Genomic DNA, 17,656 nt, shown 5'->3' on the forward strand with positions numbered 1-17,656 from the left:
TGCAGCTTCTTTTTGTCAAGTGGCCCACACTGACCTCAGCTCTTCTTCTCAACTGGCATGTGCTTCTCATTTGGATGTGGGGGAAACGTGTATATTTTGGTGCTCTTGGACCATCCAAAGACAAAGATTTCATGCTAAGCATTTCCTGCTTTGTATCCTTCTATATAGCTAAGTAAATGCAGGATTAGATTAAATTCTATTGCATCTGTGAGTATAATTGTCAGTTTGATCCCCTCACAAATACAGTGCCATTGCAGACTCCAGTGGTCATTATATCCTGCCACTAAAAGTCACATATGTGGCTGAAATATGGATTCTTTAGCAAAGCTAATCCTAGATAAATCTTGTGATTAAAGCCAACCTGTTTAAGGAATTAGTATCAGAGATCATTTGCATCTTTCAAATGGATTTATAGGATCACAAACATGAAAAATTAGTATTGTTTTAATTTTTTTTTTACTTTTATTACCCCTTAGTTATTATTTAAAAATTCCTCTGGTATCAGCTGTGCCAATCAAAGAGATATTTACTGGCTGAAAAAGGGATCATCAAACCCTGATGACAGGGTTCAGTGATATGACTTAGAATCAAAGTGAAAAAATCAGAGAAAAAAGGAAAACTATATAAAAGGACAGGGACTCAGGGACCACCTCTGCACACAGGTTGTCCCGGACAACGCGTTGTTGGAATCGCTGCTTGAGTGAGAGCACCATGCTATCACAAACACATCTGTGAAGTAATAAACAGAAGGATGGAGAGTGACAGAGACAGAGACAGAGAGAGAGAGAGAGAGAGAGAGAGAGAGAGGAGAGAAGAGAAAGAGAGGAGAGAGAGAGAGCTGTGTAGACAGGAGATAAGGCAAGTCCTTTAATCCTAAAGAGAAGGTTTTGGTAGCCACCTTAGGTGACAGTTTATTTCTATTTCATCTGGTAGAGGAACAGTTTCTCATCAACGGCAGAACTGTTAGCAGTAAGCAAGGCTCCTGTAACTGAAGATTTGAACAGCAGGTTTAGTCATCTCTTGAGGAAGAAAATGCTAGAGGTTTGAACAAACCCTGGGGCAACAGATTTTGGGTTTTATCCTCTGAAAAGGCATTATCTCATGGAAACAATTGTTCTATTACAGCTACTTTTACTTGGCTATAAGATAGTCTCACCTGAGGAGCTTTTAAAAATTTCTCAGGTGTCAGGGTCCCACCTCAGACCAATGAAATCAGGATATCTGCTCCATCCCCAGTGTTTTCCTAAACCTCCCTGCGATTATACTGGGTAGTCCTGTTGGAAGTGATGAGGACTCTGAAAAGAGATAACCTGGATTTGATTCCAGCTCATCTGTTATTGGCTGTATAATTTCCATTTTAGTAAAGCTCCCTAAATCTCAGTTTTTCTTTCTATAAAATGAGGATTAACTGCCCAGGAATTATTATGTAAAAGAAATAAGATAAAGTATGTGAGATTCCTAGAACATGTTGCTCTACTTAAATCTTAGCTATAGTTTACCAATAGAAACTGCATATTTTTGAGTTTATATCATGGGTGATAAATTAGAAATATTCTTAGGGAAAAACTGTGCTTCAAATTGAGGTGGAAGTTTATGCAGCAATAATGAAAAAATACCTCACAAGAATGATACCTGCACAATTAACTATAAAAAGCAAAAACACTGGGTTTCAAAACAGCCTTATTAAATCTTAATAATACCTAACATCCCTAAGCATGCAACAGCTGTCAGTTTCCTCATCTCTCAAGTAGACAGCATATGACCCACTGACCCCACTTGTTAACTATAAGACAATAAATTTAACAGTATAGCTTATTATTTTTTAAATATAATTACAACTACTGTAAAGCTTCTGGTCTCTCTTGTAAGGATTAAATCTCATTTTTGTTAAAACTAAACTATCCTGTTATAAGAATTAAATGGCATTAACCAAGACCCCAATTCATTATCATTCTACCCAAATAATATTGTAAACTAATATGTTTTCATCATATATTTCATATTTTAGCTGTTAAATGGCTCTTGCATTCTCATATGGACAAGTTATCTAATTGAAAAACACATGTACACACGGGGAGGGCTGTACCACACAGAGAAGACAAGTAGTGATTTTACAGCATCTTACTACGCTGATGAACAGTGACTGTGAAGGGGTATGTGGTGGGGACTTGGTGAAGGGGGGAGCCTAGTAAACATAATGTTCTTCATGTAATTGTAGATTAATGATACCAAAATAAAAAAAATAAAAAAATAAAAAAATAAACATGTACGAACTTGGTATTTCTCTTCCTAGTACTCAATTTTAAGATTTCCAGATATTCATTTGATAATTCTGTGATATCTCTTATAACCTTTTTATTAGTTAATTTCATTTTGAAGACAGTGAAATGAACAAAAGTGTCCACTATAAGCAACATATGCTCTACATTCAAACATTATTTTAATTAAAAGCTCATAGACATTTTAAATTTTAAAGCTCATAAAATTTGTCATTTTATTATCATTTTCTATTACTTAAATATTCAAAATGATTTTGATAAGGCTATACCCTTCTGTGATAAATGGGAAACAGATATCAACTATGGAGTACTTTATTCAAATTTACTAATATATCATTGATTACTTCATAGCTGAATTTTATTAAAATCAATGACAAAGAAGCAACAAATTTGTTTATATTTTAGCAGTCTGCAGGACTCCTCGTGATGATATACTTAGAAGTAACATCCACAAAATATCCATTATATGTTATTCAGCACTGGAACATGGTAGATGAATTTCTCAAAGATTTAAACAATTTACAGATGTCAGTCATTCACTATGATTTATTGTGACTATATAGGCCTAGGGTGTTATGTTTCCCCTATGTAAACAATAGTTTAAAAAACCAGTTGCAAAAAACATCCTGGTAAAGTAAATGAAAAGAGATTCCAGTTATCTAGGCAAGGATTATACTCAAATGCTTTTGAGCAAATTTGGTATAGAACTTCATCTACAATGCAAATCTTAAATCACATGTTCAGATTATATTTCATAAAATAAATTCTGCAATCAAGTAAGAAACTACATTACTTAACTATAGTAATGAATAATATGCATTTTATTTTAAAAATCAACTCCTAGGAGAAATAAAAAAATATAAATTGGCTGATTGTTTTCCATCAAGTCAAAATTGTGAAAACTATAAAAAAAGCATTAAAGATAACCAGAAAATGATAAATTATTGTATAAAGGGTAAATTCAGCCCACATACACACACGCATTTCATTTTTAATGTTTTGCAGGTCTCCTAGCATAAATGCATGAATTTGGGACATTTACGTCCAATTATTTCAGTCATCCAAACAACTGAAATGGATCAGCAGAACAAAAATTGCTTCAAATTATTAGCGATTGGTTCAAAATACTCAGTTTTGTTGTTATATGACCTAAGGATAAAGTAGAAGACGGGATATCAAAAAGGACACTAAATGTCAATCTCTCTGTCTTACATTCTTTTGTTAGCTTTTCGGGCTACTGGGAAGTATGTGTTAATACATTTATCTGTTTTGAATTTCTGTTGTGACAAGCAATTTAAAAGTTCTCCAGAGGCAGACAGGATATTGCAACAGTAACATCTTAATGTTACCCTATCTGTATATAATCATCTGTATCATAACACTAATATAACATGTTTATCTTCATTTTTATGTTGTATAATCTTTGTATATTATTATTGGTAACCTTTCACCTATATAGAAAGTTTTTATTTGTTTTGCTATGTATTACTTAGCAAAGCACTGCCTCACCATGTCTTAAGATTTTTTTTTATAATAGCAGTGGTAAATCTGAGGATGTTTCCAGATACTATAGTAAAGTCATCTTTAACTCAAATGCACTAAAGTACACTAAGGTGTCAGTGAATAGTCAAGGCTAGTTAGGCAATGTGTCTGTCCATGGAAAAGAGAAATATAAAAAAAGTAAAGTCCAGGATAAAACCTAAAAATAGAGATAGTCTAATAAGTGTCCTTACCCTAATGATAAGCAGCCCAGGAATATGTTAATCACATTTCTCTGGACTTCTACATGGGCCATCAGTTTTCCTAATGCCTCATTATGTATCAGTGCTAGTCTCTGTTCTAAGCAATGCTAAGAAAAGTATATATTTAAATTATTTAACACAGTGTTTCTCAAATTACTTTGCTAAAAGGTTGCGCTGAACACACATTAAGCAAATGAGATGGCAACACTAAATCTACTAATGTACCCCATTCCTTTGCTAATACAATGGCATCTCTAATTTGCTCATTTCAACTGCAATCCACTGAAGTTCAAAATTAAAGAAATATTTTCATTATTATTACATTTAACACTAATAAATGATATAATTTGGTTTTAATGATGAAATTTTAATGTTTCTTTAAAAAAGAAACCCTGGATAAAGTAGTCTCCTGCTGATATAATAGGGGCATTATTTTGCTATTATCATATCTGCATAAGCAGATGATGGTACTTTCCCTTTTCCATAGCAGAATAACTAGACTAAGAACTGTTCTTCAAAGAAACTCAGGATTTAGTTTAAGATAACAGCTTGTAATATCTCCAAAGACTCTCTGTCAGACATAATGATATAAATCAATAATACGAAACAGTACAAAAAATATATATTTTGTACAGGTTATCATCAAAAAGGCAATGGCCATTTTTATTCACATGTATTATTAAAATACTTTTTTGATATTTGGGAAAAAGAACATTTTGGACTGCAGAGAGTTTGGCTCTAACAAGTCTGAGATATTTAAAATAATGATTTCTAGTTAAAATGTCATACACATAAGGAACACCAATATATTCCAATCTCATTATATTTTCTGAAAACAAAGGTTTTCTACATGGGTTCTCGAAAAAAATCAGTCTAAATGATATGAAATGAGTGTGCACGCCCACATAATATTCTGCTTACTGAAGTTTACATCCTTCCTAGCTGATACGGTTTTATTCTTTCCATTTTAACTTAGTGTAAACTACTTAACTAACATTTCTTGCTGCTAGTTTATCAAAATTTGATAGTTGGAACAAAGATGGAGTGGAAAAAAAATTTGCTCAAACAATTGATATCAAACCCAAAAAGGAGGCTTTAACAAGCATTTTTTCTCATACAGTAAGCAAATGCTATATACTTTCTCTTGAATTTTTTTCAAGACCAATAAATTACATGCATGCAAAGTTAAATCTGAGACCATTCATTTCAGGTAAAACTTTCCAGAAGACAGAGCTAATTCTTGAAAAAGTAGACTAAAAACAAATAAAGAGTAATGCAGGGATTAGCCAAGCAGAAAATAGAATCTGTGTTACCATCCTCATGAAGCTAAAATGGATCAAAAGCTAACTAATTGGTATGTAAATGTCATTTTGAGGTTACAAATACTTCTTGCAAGTCCTAGTGTTCATCAAACTTGACTCTCATCATTCATGTTTAATTCTATTGTTACTCTGGTAAATAAGCGAGGGCATTTTCACATCTTATTACATATTCCAAATGGAAAAGATTTACTAGAGTAATATGCAAAAGACATAAAGAATCAGCACAACTTTTTAACACCCATTTTTTTATTCCTTTATAAAGAACATCTTCAGTTTGTTATTCACAAGGAAAAGCTGACAAAGCATTCTTTTAATGCTGCAAGTATTATGTGGATTGGCAAACAAACCAATTTGCTTGAAACTCAAGGAAGAAAATGAGGTGTGGGTATATGAAACCCACACTGCACATACAATGCATACCTTATAGGGAAATCACAACAGAAAGTGAATGGTCTGATTCACAATAGAATATATTTTGAAGCAGATAAAAACTTTTATATCTATGAACATAAAATGCATAAATTATTAAATAATTTCACCCCAGAACTTAGCTTTTGCATATGTTAACACTTGAATACACCAGAAACAGCTCACGAAATTGCTTATGTTAATACCTATTGCCACTCATTTTAAAAGGCAGTTCCTCTTAAAACCGAACCCCAGGCCTCAGAACACCAGTTAAAGTCAAAGCATTTTAAAGTCAATATATACAAAATATGAAAACCTCCAAATTATATTTCAATGACTTTTTAATTTATAAATAAACCCAATAAACAAAGCATATGTTTAAAATTCTAAAAACATTTTTTGGCAGGTTATTTCTTAAGCCATATATAACTTCAACCCCCAATAATAAAGATCTCCCCATACTTTTTTATTTTCAATAATAAAGATTTCCCCAAAAAGCAAAATGTTTCATGAACCTCCTAAGGGGCATATTATGTATGAAATGACAATTGCTTTGCAGAATAGCTGACATTGTCATGCATAAGCTAAAGAACCAATATCTAGTTAAATAAAAATATAAACTTCTCAAAGGTAATTACCATACAGGGAATGAAAGAAGCCATGAATCTCTCCTCTTAGATACATCGAAGAACGTTCTAAATCTTAGATTCGTTTTTTTCCCTAAATCTTAGATTTTTAAGAGATGCTATCCTGTATTTCATGACTGACAAATCAGTAAATAAAATTCCTTATGATTTAGTTAATAGTTTTTCTTTCAGTTATCATTGACTATGATCTCTTTAAAAGACTACCAGTTGGCTGGTTTTTCTTCTGCTGGAGCAGGAAAGAGAGAAGGGCCTTGAGTGCAGTTTGTAAGCAATAAACGGATTTTAAACTTAAAAAAAAAAGCCTACCAGTTACTATGGGGAGGGAGGGGGGAATGAGTGAAATAGGTGAAGGGGATAAAGAGATACAAATTCAAATTATAAAATAACTTAGTCAGATGAATGGAAATATAGCATAGAATATATAACCAATAGTATTGTAATATCTTGTGGTAACAGGGCCAACTATACTTGCATGGTGAACATTTAGTAATGCATATAATTATCGAGTCACTATGCTGTACATCTGAAACCAATATTGTGTATCAACTATATTCCAATAAAAAATACTGAGCAAAAAATTTTAAAGGCATATTTGGGTATTTCCCCAACACAGTTCAGAGGAACTGAGAGAGAACTAAAAATAGAAGTTTTATGTTGACCCCTCATCCTATTGACAGCCATAAACAAACTTTAATAAACCCCTTTAGGAGACAGAATGATCTTTGAACTGGAAAGGAGTCCATAAATAGAAAGGGTTTCAAGATCAGAGTTTAATGGTAAAATGAAACCATAAACAGTGTTTTGATCTCTATTAATCAGCTTGTATTTCAGATTATACTTGTTTGGCTTTAAATTGTCATGTGTGAGATATTATAGTGGTGTTCCTGTAGCCTATATGATGTGCATTTCAACATACACTTCCCATTTAGGAGAACATTTGGAATTGGGTGTATCAAGCTATTTTATGATATAAAATACATAATTAATATAACTGTCCTTTTTTGATTACAGGCTCATCAGTCTACTTTCTGGTTATGATGTGGATGCCTACCTAGGTACCCCTACTTCACTGATTGAAAGGAGGACATGGAGATCAAAAGCTACTTCATCACTTAAAAAGAAAAAGATCTATTTTAAACCTACTCTTACTATTTTATGAAAGGATAGAGCACACACAAGAGTAAGTAGAGCACTTACCCAGATAACAGAAACTGACTACCATATGTGGATTTAATGAAAAACAAAAAACTGTAACAGGCTTATCCTTCAAACACATATACTATAGCTTTTTATCCTAAGGGTTAAGAGCTCATATTTGCATTACATCTACCATCTCCACTCACTTTAGTATGAAAAAACATGTAAATCAGTATTATGAGTCAATAGTGAAGTGACCTGCCCCCATCCTGCAAAACAAGGAAGTGAAATTGATACAATTTCTCCCTTAGAGCTTAACTGGGGCAGGAAGGATGTTGGTCATCTATTGAAGCAACAAAGAGGTTACAGGAATCACTGCTCAGCTATGCATTATCTAGAGAAGAAACATTTCTAATAAACCTACCTAATTCTAACCTCACAAACACATTTGTGCTTTTTAAATTTTCCCTCCCAAGTATATGTGCTTACCAAGAGCAATATACTGATCAATTAGATATGAGTATTCTGGTTCTTGGGATAGTTGAATATCTCATTTAAAATGACTGCGTTTCCAGTTTGTTGATGTCTTTTTTTGAGCTTGTTTAAAATTTACTCCCCATCCCCACCCAGACCATGTTACAGATCTGCTATCATAAAATGAGGCAATCAGGTTTCTGGGTCTGCAACACTGAGGATTGGATTCTGGTTGATGATAAATTCACCAGTGAAAGGCTATCCTGAGTTATTGCTAAGCTTTTACCTGGTGGAATATCACCGCCAGAGGATCTCCTTACTTGGAAATGATTCAATGTTCCAAAGACCACTGAATCATATAACCCTACCCAAATGTCAGCTTCTGTTATATCACAGATACCAATATCAATGACACTGCTTCTCCAACTTCTGATTTTAGAGTATGGTAAAGGCTCAAGGAAGTGAGAAAAAGAGTGCAATTTCAAAGAAGTTGGCAAACAAAAAAGTACCCCATAAACTAGGAGAAAAGCAGAGGTCAGCAATCATTATCTCTCTAATCCATGTGTCCGGAAGGTATGACTGTGTAGCACCAGAGATGAAAATGAGATGTACTAAAGTGTAATACAATAAAAATAGAAACACAGTGCTGCCTGTTTAACTAAAGAAGCAGAAAATGAGTAACCATCCAATGGAGGACTTTCCCCAGTGACAAATTCTAGAAGCAGTGCCAGGAACAGAGTACAATGATTTTAAATAGTTGCCATGTTGCCTTTTATAAAGTATATGAATGAAACTGGCAAGAGTAGCTAATTAATTATAGCTGATTAGTCTGTCAAATATCTTGATAGAATAAGCAAAACATGAACTTTCTATAATTACTTGGAATCAATGTACTCTAAATACAGTATGCTTCATCCATGAGGCATATACACCTTAAAGGCTTGGCGTTTTTTCTAAAGTTTTACACTTTAGCTTTAGATATTGGTATTTTGAGAATTAAAATCATACAAGATAATTCCTAATGAATTGCAAGGAGAGATCATTTTACATATATGTAACAGCGAAAATATATACAAAGCACAGTTTCTATTTTGTGCTCTGTTGGGGAAATATTAAGTCTGAGGTGGTAAACATTAAACTATACTAAAAACAGTAGTAGTCCAGAAATATACCAACCTTCAGGATCAAGCAGTTTCTCTATGCCTAACTGATGTTTGGCGATGTTAAATGCATGTTCCAGTCGTTGTGTGGCTGACTGCTGGCAAACCACACTATTCCAATCAATCAGGTCTGGCCTGCAACACACACATGCAAATATAAATCAGTTCAGAATGTTTCATGAGATACACTTCAATTCTGATTTTTAATTGACAACCCATGCTCACAGTCCTTAAAGAGTTGAGTGTTACTCTGTTACCCTTAAATGTTTCTCATTTAAACAAGTCACAATTTTAACTGAAAATCCTGAAGAAAACAAAGGATAATTTATTCTACTTTATCAAAGCAATAAAAATATGTTAATCTCATCCAATCTCATGGATTTGAATGTCAGCCCTTTGCCAGTAACTTCCAATTTCATAAGCCTCACCCAGACCTCTTCCTTGAGCTCAGATCCTAGATTTGTTGGTTTACTCAGTGTCTCCACTTAAGTGTCATTACGGGTTCAAACCAACTTGTGATATGTATCCTCATTGCACTCCCCCTAAACCACCTACTTCTCCTGTAGTTCTCCCTTTCTCTGTAATCAATGACAAATTCAAATTTACCTTTGTTCAGAAAAGAAACCATGGAGTCAATTTTGATCACTCCTTCATTCTCATAGAACACTTCACTGGAAATATATCCAGAATTTGACCACTCCCCACTATCCTCCCTGCCATTACCTTAATCTAAACTACCATTTATATCTTGCATGGATTATTTCATTAGCTTTCTAACTGACCCTCTTGTTAATCTATTCTCAGCAGAGCTGCCAGAGTAATCTGTTAAAATGTTTCATCATAACCTTCTTCTCAAATCCCTACTAATGGGGGAGTAAAATTCACTGTTTTAACAATGACCTACAAAGTTAACTCCCTATTAATTCCCTGATATTAATTCTTGCCTCTCTCCTCATATTCGTCAAACAGACTAGACAGGTTTCTGCATTTGTATTTGCTGTTCCCCCTACCTAGAAGTGTCTTTGGGTCTTTACTCAAAAGTCACATTATTGGTGAGCCCTTCCTGGACCTACCTCATCTAAAATTGCACATTCCAAATCAAACTTTCACATATGCATTTCATACCCCTCTTAATTACTTTATATTTTTCTCCTTAGCACTTACTACTATTTAACATATTATTTTAATTAATCCTGTCTATCTGCCTCCACCACTGGAATGTAGAATATAGGATTTTTTTGCCAGTTCTGTTCACTTTCAGAAACTCAAAGTGACACGTAGGAAGGGCTCAATAAATATTGACTACCAGAGAATGGAATGGAACATCCTATATGAATATCATTTTACTTGAAAATAGAGAAAACATAAAGGCATGTAAAAGGCAGTTCTTACGCTATAAGAATTTTAAATCTAATGAGGAAAAACATACATGATAAGTTAAATTACAAATGTCAAAAATACAGACAAGATATAAGGTTTTCTAAAATGTGAAAAGGTCAATAATGTTTTTTGAGGCTTAAGGGAGTCTTAAAGGTTGGTTTAGGTTTAGATTTAAGAAAACTGTTTGAGAATAGAATTCTAAGTTGTATGGCTATTAGAGAATCAAAGTTCTTAGGGAAGGAAAAAGCAGAATGTGCTTAGTCAGGCAAGACCTCACAGGCCTAGCTCCACCGGGAGATTTCTAGTATCAAGTGGTGGGAGATGGGCTTACGATAGAGGACTGGGATGAGTCTGCAAAAGACCTTGGCAGTGAAGGAATTACAATTTACCCCCAAAACACTGCAAACAATTAGTTAAGTGGTTCTTCACCTTTTCTGAATCACATATACTTCTGAGAATCTGATGAGTGCCATGAAACTTCCACCCAAATACCTGTCCACATCTTTAAACATAATTTACACACAATTTTAGGACATTTGGGTCCATCAATGTATTCCTGCTTAAGAAGTCATACTCTTCAAGGGAAGAAGTTACAAGGATAGTCTGTAATTTCTCACTGACTCTCATTTCCTTTTCTTTACATGCTCCTACCCCAATTAATTCATCAGAATTTTGTGCACTTAAGAAATCTAATCTCCCCAATATAGTCCAAGTTACCCAAAATAGCTAACAATATTTTAGAACCTAAAATGTGTAAAGTAGGAGCTGCCTCTAGTAGTGGAAAGACTGTAAGAAACAAAAATTAAATGCTAGAGTATTTGGGCAAGTTTTAACCTCTCTATGCAAACTCTGCCCCATCTTCTTTTCCTCATCTCTCAGTGAAAAGAACATACGTGGGAGAGTAAGCTGGTTTTCTCACCTGCAGTCCAGTAACCAGGCTAATGAATATGATAAAGAACAGAATGGCTTCCACACTGTAACACTTTTCCTTTCATCCCCTTCCCCTCTCTTTGTCCACTGATTAATCACCTAGGTAAGGAGTTATCTAAGTCATGTAATCTATTTGAGTTTTAGTGTTTTCATTTTTAAAATACAGAATTTTACTGAATGTCTTGAGGTCTCTTCTAGCATTAAAATTGATCTAATCAATTGTTTTAAATCATTACTAGTCATCACTAACATTTTAAATAATTATGATTTTCACATACATAAAGAACTATAAAACTAACCAACTGTGGAGGAAAGCCACATACCTTCCCAGGCTAACCTAGACTATAACTCATAAATAAGAATGTGTATCCAAGGATCACCAGTCTTTTGAGGAAAGTGACATAATGAATGAGACAGACAATACAGACTAGAAGATAAGCAGAGTCGTACATAAATCCAAATCCTGACTCTACCATATATTAGCCAGATAGTATCAGGTAAATCCCATAACGTCTCTGTGCCTCAGTTTGCCAATATGTGAAGTGGGGATAGTGATAGTATATACGTCATGAGAAACAGGTGGGTTATTTCACTTAGAACAGTACCTACAAAAGAGTAATTGCTTATAAAACATTAACCTCTATCACTTTGTTCTAAGGTTGATTCTATTCATGAAATAACAGTAATGCATTTTCAATTTACAGACTCAAGCCAAGAACACCTATGTTTACAGAACAGATATGTTAACAACATTGCTGATACAAGAATAACAGTATGATTAAATGGAAGGTGGGGAAGAGAGAAGAGAAGGAAGTCTAAGTGTTGATAGTATCTTCTTCCTCCATATCAGATAATCAACAGATCTTGTCTAAACTTGACAATAAAAGGTGCATCACTATCATGTAAATATGGGCAACACCTATAAGAATAAGAATAAAATGATTATAATAATCAAATTAGGAAATAGATGGGGAGGAGAGGTAATACTTGTGACCTTCATGTTAAGGAGTAGATCCATCTACTGTCAGAAATCAATTAATCAAATAAATATATGTAATTATGACAACCATCAGAAAGAATAAAAGTTGCTGACAGTGACTATTTCCAGGAAGTGGAATGTGATGAGTGGGGTTGGGGTCAGGGTCATGAAAACACATTACGTTTCATTTTTTGCCTTTGCCCCCGTCTTGCCAATGGGTTTCAGCCATCAGCAAGTTCGCTATGGATTCAGTGTGACCAAAGAAATGACAGTAGAACGTTTCTTTGGGGGTGAAAAGGTTTATTACCCGGCTTGTTCTCCGGCTGTAAGTCAAGTGCCAGCGTCTCTACCTCCCCGCAGAGCACTGGGCCAAGCTCTCTCTATAGCACAGTAATAGCTTCTTGCCTAAAGGTGTGGAAGCGGTAGCCTAGCAACAGGCCAGTTACCTCATCAGGTGGTTTAAGTTCAGTGAGGATCCTGGTCATAGGAACCCCAACTTCCCCACAGCCCCCAACTCTCTGACTTTGTTTTTAAACTAGGTACTACATTACTTCTATGGTAATAAATTAAAATAAGGAATTAGGAAGAAAATTTAATTGCAATCTTATACTATGGTAACTTATCTGCATATTTTGAGCATGTTTCTCATCAATTATCATTTGAGTTTCCTACAAAACCAAAGTCTGGCTTCCTTTTAACTGCATTGTAGTGGATTTTGTGTTTAAATATAACGATTTTAATTTCTTAGCTAGTAAGATAAAATTTAGCCTTCAATATACATGAAGCCTCCTAACCTTTGGCAAGACTCTTTCTCAATCCCTGTGCTCTGTATTAAATTCATGTGTTTGTTTTATATAGCTTAGTCACTCAATTATTGAAATGAGGACACCTCATGACATTCCTAAGTGTACCAATGACAATCACCTTGGAACAGAAAGTTCAACCATTTTTGTTTTCTTTAGATAAACAATATGAACATCTGTCAGAAACAAAAAGAGGGAGATGATTCATAAAAGAGCATTATCAGCTGTGAGAAACCTCTTGAAAAGTAACTATGTTATATATAAAAAGGCAGCTACTGATGATTCATTCAACATGACAAGAGAGAATATATAAACGTAGATACTTTGAGAAAGAGTGGGTCAGGGACAGATGCAGCAGGGCAATCTGGATATGTTTACTGTGTTACTTACAAATATATTCAGAAATCATAAAATAGAACATTAACAAATACAATGTGTAAACATGCTGGCAGGAGTGAAGTCTTCCACTTGAAAAGAAAACATTAAAGGGACATCAAGTACTGCATAACCTGATTCTAGATATTTCTGTTCATCTGCAAATGTGTACATGAACAGCAAGATCAATATGCTCAGGCCCTTACTGTGAAGCATGTGGCTGCATAAATGAGCACTGATTTATAATGGAGAATGACTGTCTCTATCCCTTCTCATCTGGCTGTATTGAAGCTGTGGAATACTTTCCTTCACGTCATACTTCTGAAAAAACAATACATTAACGGTGCTTAACATGCTGCTTGGAGGGTGAGCCTGCCTCCTTTTGAAAATCAGGTTGCTGAGTCATTCACCTGGAAACAGTCTCGATGGGGTTAATTAAACCCAGTTGGAGCAGAACACCTGCCAAAGATGCTTATTTAGAGAGCATTTGCTCTTTGCTTGAACTTTACCATGAAAAAAAATTTATATTCTGGACTTTCCTAGAAGCAAGACTGGCATAGGAAAATGGTAGTCAAGAAAAGAAAGACCAAAGTGAGAAAAGAGAAGCTACACTGAAAATCAGGAGAGATGCAGTCCCGAGGCAAACACAGTTTATAAGGCAATGCATGTACTGCCGGGGATTGGGCTGAGTAAAAGAGATGGATAGTAGGAAAGCCAAAGGAGAATCTCTTAGAGCACATGTATTATATAATGTACCTCTATATAAATTATATGAATGTATATATATGTGTATTTACCATGTTCTTCACTTTTTCTTGAACAGTTATTAATTCATTTACTGAGTTTATACAAGAATAAGCAAACAAGTATTTGTTATCTTAGAAAATATAATAGTATATGGAATATACTTAAGGACTGTGGATAAAGTGAAGGTTCTTATGCCCAGGATTCTCACCTGGCCCTGGTTGGCTAGCTCACTACACACGTGTGGGCAATAGGTTGTTACTGACTCTATTATAAAGAGCTCTGCCCAGTACTCTGCAGGACACGGTGGCATGGCTGCAAGGCTGCACGACAGCAGAGATTAGACTGGAGTGGTGGCAGCGCCAAGGACAGAGACTGAGACAGCCCCAGGGGCAGAGAGGCCCAGAGGCAGAGACCAAATTGCTGCATGCAGATTTGCTCTGAGTGGGCAGGATTCTAGTGATTGACCTGCCATCGCTGGAGTAAAGTTGGGTATAAACCCTTTCACCCCAAGAATGTTCCACTCTCATTTATTTGGTCTCATTAAATCCATAGTGAACTTGTCTGGGGCTGAAACCCACTGGCAAGACAAGGACATTTGGCTCACTATATAACACTGAGATTTCTTCATGGAGACCCACAGAACTCTCTTGTGCTTTATTGTAATCACTTTGCTGTTCCAGAGCAATTGTTTTCGTTTGATATTCTGAACACTGAGTCATAGAATTAATTGCGGTCTGCTCTTTGCCTTGGTTGCTAAGATGCTGTGCCTCTTTTAACCCCAAAATATTAAAAAAATATGGGCAGGGCCTTATGGTAATTTATTAACTAAATAGGTAACAAAAGAAATGTTTGTTTTTCACATTATTAACCTGACGATGTTAATTTTACTACACCCACTCACATGAGATTTGGAACCACTTTAGCTCTGTAGTTTGGGCTCATACTAACACATTTGTATAGAAAGACCATTTCCATTCTTAGCAAAGTTAAAATATACCCTTGACTTTCTGGCAGAGTCCCATTTTAAAGTATATTGATCCCCACCCCCCAACATAGCCACTTTCATGCTCTGATTTTCAACAACTAAATGATATACCACACAAAAATAGGATAAATGCTCTTATTCAGGGCATTCCAATGGATGGTTAGAGCAATAAGGTCAACACACATAACTTGTTGCATAGAGGGAAATGATCTGGAACCACACGGAGAAAAAGATTAAAGTCTCTAAATCAATACTTCTAAAAATTATTCAGTATCTCAGCAGTCTCCTTACCTATGACTGTGGATGAGAGCATTCAAAGCCAGACCATCAGACCAGCTGGTGGTGAAGTTAAGGACATTAACCTGTGGATAATTACGAGTTGATTGTCGGACCCAGCTCAGGAGAATCTTTTCACTGTTAGTTTGTTGCAATCCAGCCATGATACTTTTCATTACATTTTTGACCTATGTGTAGAAAGAAATTTTCATAAAACAATGCATTCCCTGAACAAGAACCACACAAACTTCAATTTGAATGTCCTAATATTTAGTGATAAAGAATGAGAACTACATGGTCAATTAGTAATGAGGACTAGTATGTTCTACCAGTACTTAGTCCATTCTAATTAGTTAGGAATCTATTTTGATTGGTTGGTGTTTGTGATATACCATTTATTAAATATGTTTAATATCACTCCTGGATTCTGTAGTGTTAAACTATTAATTTTGTGTTTTTACAATTGCTCATCTTCTAATTATAATAGATATGCTACAGCAGAGAGTACAAAACATAAGGCTTGTTAATCAAAGAGTTAATATACTAGTGGTTAATAGGATAGGAAGAATGGCACAGTGGCTAGGAGAATAGGATTACTTTTTTTAAAGCCTAGGTTCAAATTTTGCCTTTACTATTAACGAATTGTGTAAATTGGGCAACTTAACCATTTTTACGCTTCTTTCCTTAAGTATACATACAAGGTTGTTATAAGAGTCAAAGGACAAACTACAGTGAGATAAAATCCCTAAGTCTCAACTGTCACTCAAAATAATGCAAATTACATTTACTGACTGAAATGAAGAAGAGTATTTATCCCTAAAAGCTGTGGATAAGTTGCCTTGGGTTTTTTGGTTTTGTTGGGGTTTTTTCAGTAGTCCATCTTGTTTAACTCATTATGGGTATGAGATTCACATGCAAGAGAAAAACAAAGGTTACAAATGCCCTAATCATGGGTTCAAAACTCTGGATCATTTATGAGGCCTCTTGGGTCACAAGAAATGCCATTTAAGAAGCTGCCTTTGTATAAAAAAATTGTATAAAATTACAAAATCCCACTGAAGTTAAGTACACATCACAGGTCCTTAGGTGAACACAGCACATCTCCCCTCTCCTGTGTCAAGGGTACCTGATCTTTTGTCTAGACATGATGTCCTGAGTGGCTAAAGGACTTCTTGCCAACTGGTGGGCCTCCAGGAAAAAAGAGGGTTTGGCTGGACCTGCCCAGCTCCCCAGGACAGTATTACTCTTATTTCAGTTTGGTACCCTCAATCTTTTGGACCTGATGATTTATTCTAATAGTTTTCCTTTGACATAATCTTAGACCCAGGACAGTCATGTCACCTGAAGAAAACATCTCAGCTTTCTGGTGTGAGATGTCAGTTATGGGGACTGAGACCCACTCAGATAATAGGACAAAGGTGAGTTTTCTCCCTGCCTTAAAAATGAAGAGGGAGCTGGTGCTCCTTAAACAAAAGAATATTAGATAATTGTCGACAAAGTGCGTGGCATAAGCAGGTGCACCAATTGCAGGCCAAAAACCACTGGAGCCTGACAAAGTGTCTTACTTGTTGCCCTCCCCCAGCCCTCCACAAGCAGCATGAAACGCTTCCTGTGAGGAGGGTGACAGGGCTCTAACTACTTTGTTCCCTTGTGCTCGTTTTCACAGAGAGGTTAAAGGACTTTAAGGTCTGTGGAACAGAGATGAGGAGAACTGGCAGAACATTCAAAATGTGCTCTCGTTCAGAGTGGTTAGATAGTGCTAAGCCAAGAGGTGTCATCTTGTGAGCTAGGCTCAGGAACATCACCTTGGGGCTGTGAGGAGGCCCCCTCCGTCAGCGCTCCCCCTGCTACTCCTTAAGAAGTCACTACTTCCCTCCCAACACTCACAGTTCCCTGGCCACGCTAGGCCAGCCAGCCTGTTGGCAGGGTGCAGGAGCGAAAGCCTGGTGGCCTGGCTTGCCAGGGCCTTGGCAGGCCTTAAGTCAGAGTCAGTGTCAGAATTCTTTTCTTCG

At 35.6% G+C, this 17,656-nt stretch overlaps 1 protein-coding gene across 10 annotated transcripts in view; it reads right to left on the reverse strand.

Moving 5' to 3' along the window:
• DMD (dystrophin) overlaps window positions 1-17,656 on the reverse strand; it is a 2,259,748-nt gene that overhangs the window by 1,711,360 nt on the left and 530,732 nt on the right. For all 10 annotated transcript variants that reach the window (XM_036992000.2, XM_036992004.2, XM_036992005.2 and 7 more), the window contains exons 6-7: window positions 15,660-15,832; window positions 9,186-9,304 (exon numbers count right to left, since the gene is read on the reverse strand). In XM_036992000.2, the coding sequence (XP_036847895.2) occupies window positions 9,186-9,304; window positions 15,660-15,832 (292 nt within the window). The remainder of the gene's footprint in view (window positions 1-9,185; window positions 9,305-15,659; window positions 15,833-17,656) is intronic.

Source organism: Manis javanica, chromosome X (genome assembly GCF_040802235.1).
Source record: "Manis javanica isolate MJ-LG chromosome X, MJ_LKY, whole genome shotgun sequence".
Taxonomy (NCBI): Eukaryota; Metazoa; Chordata; class Mammalia; order Pholidota; family Manidae; genus Manis; species Manis javanica.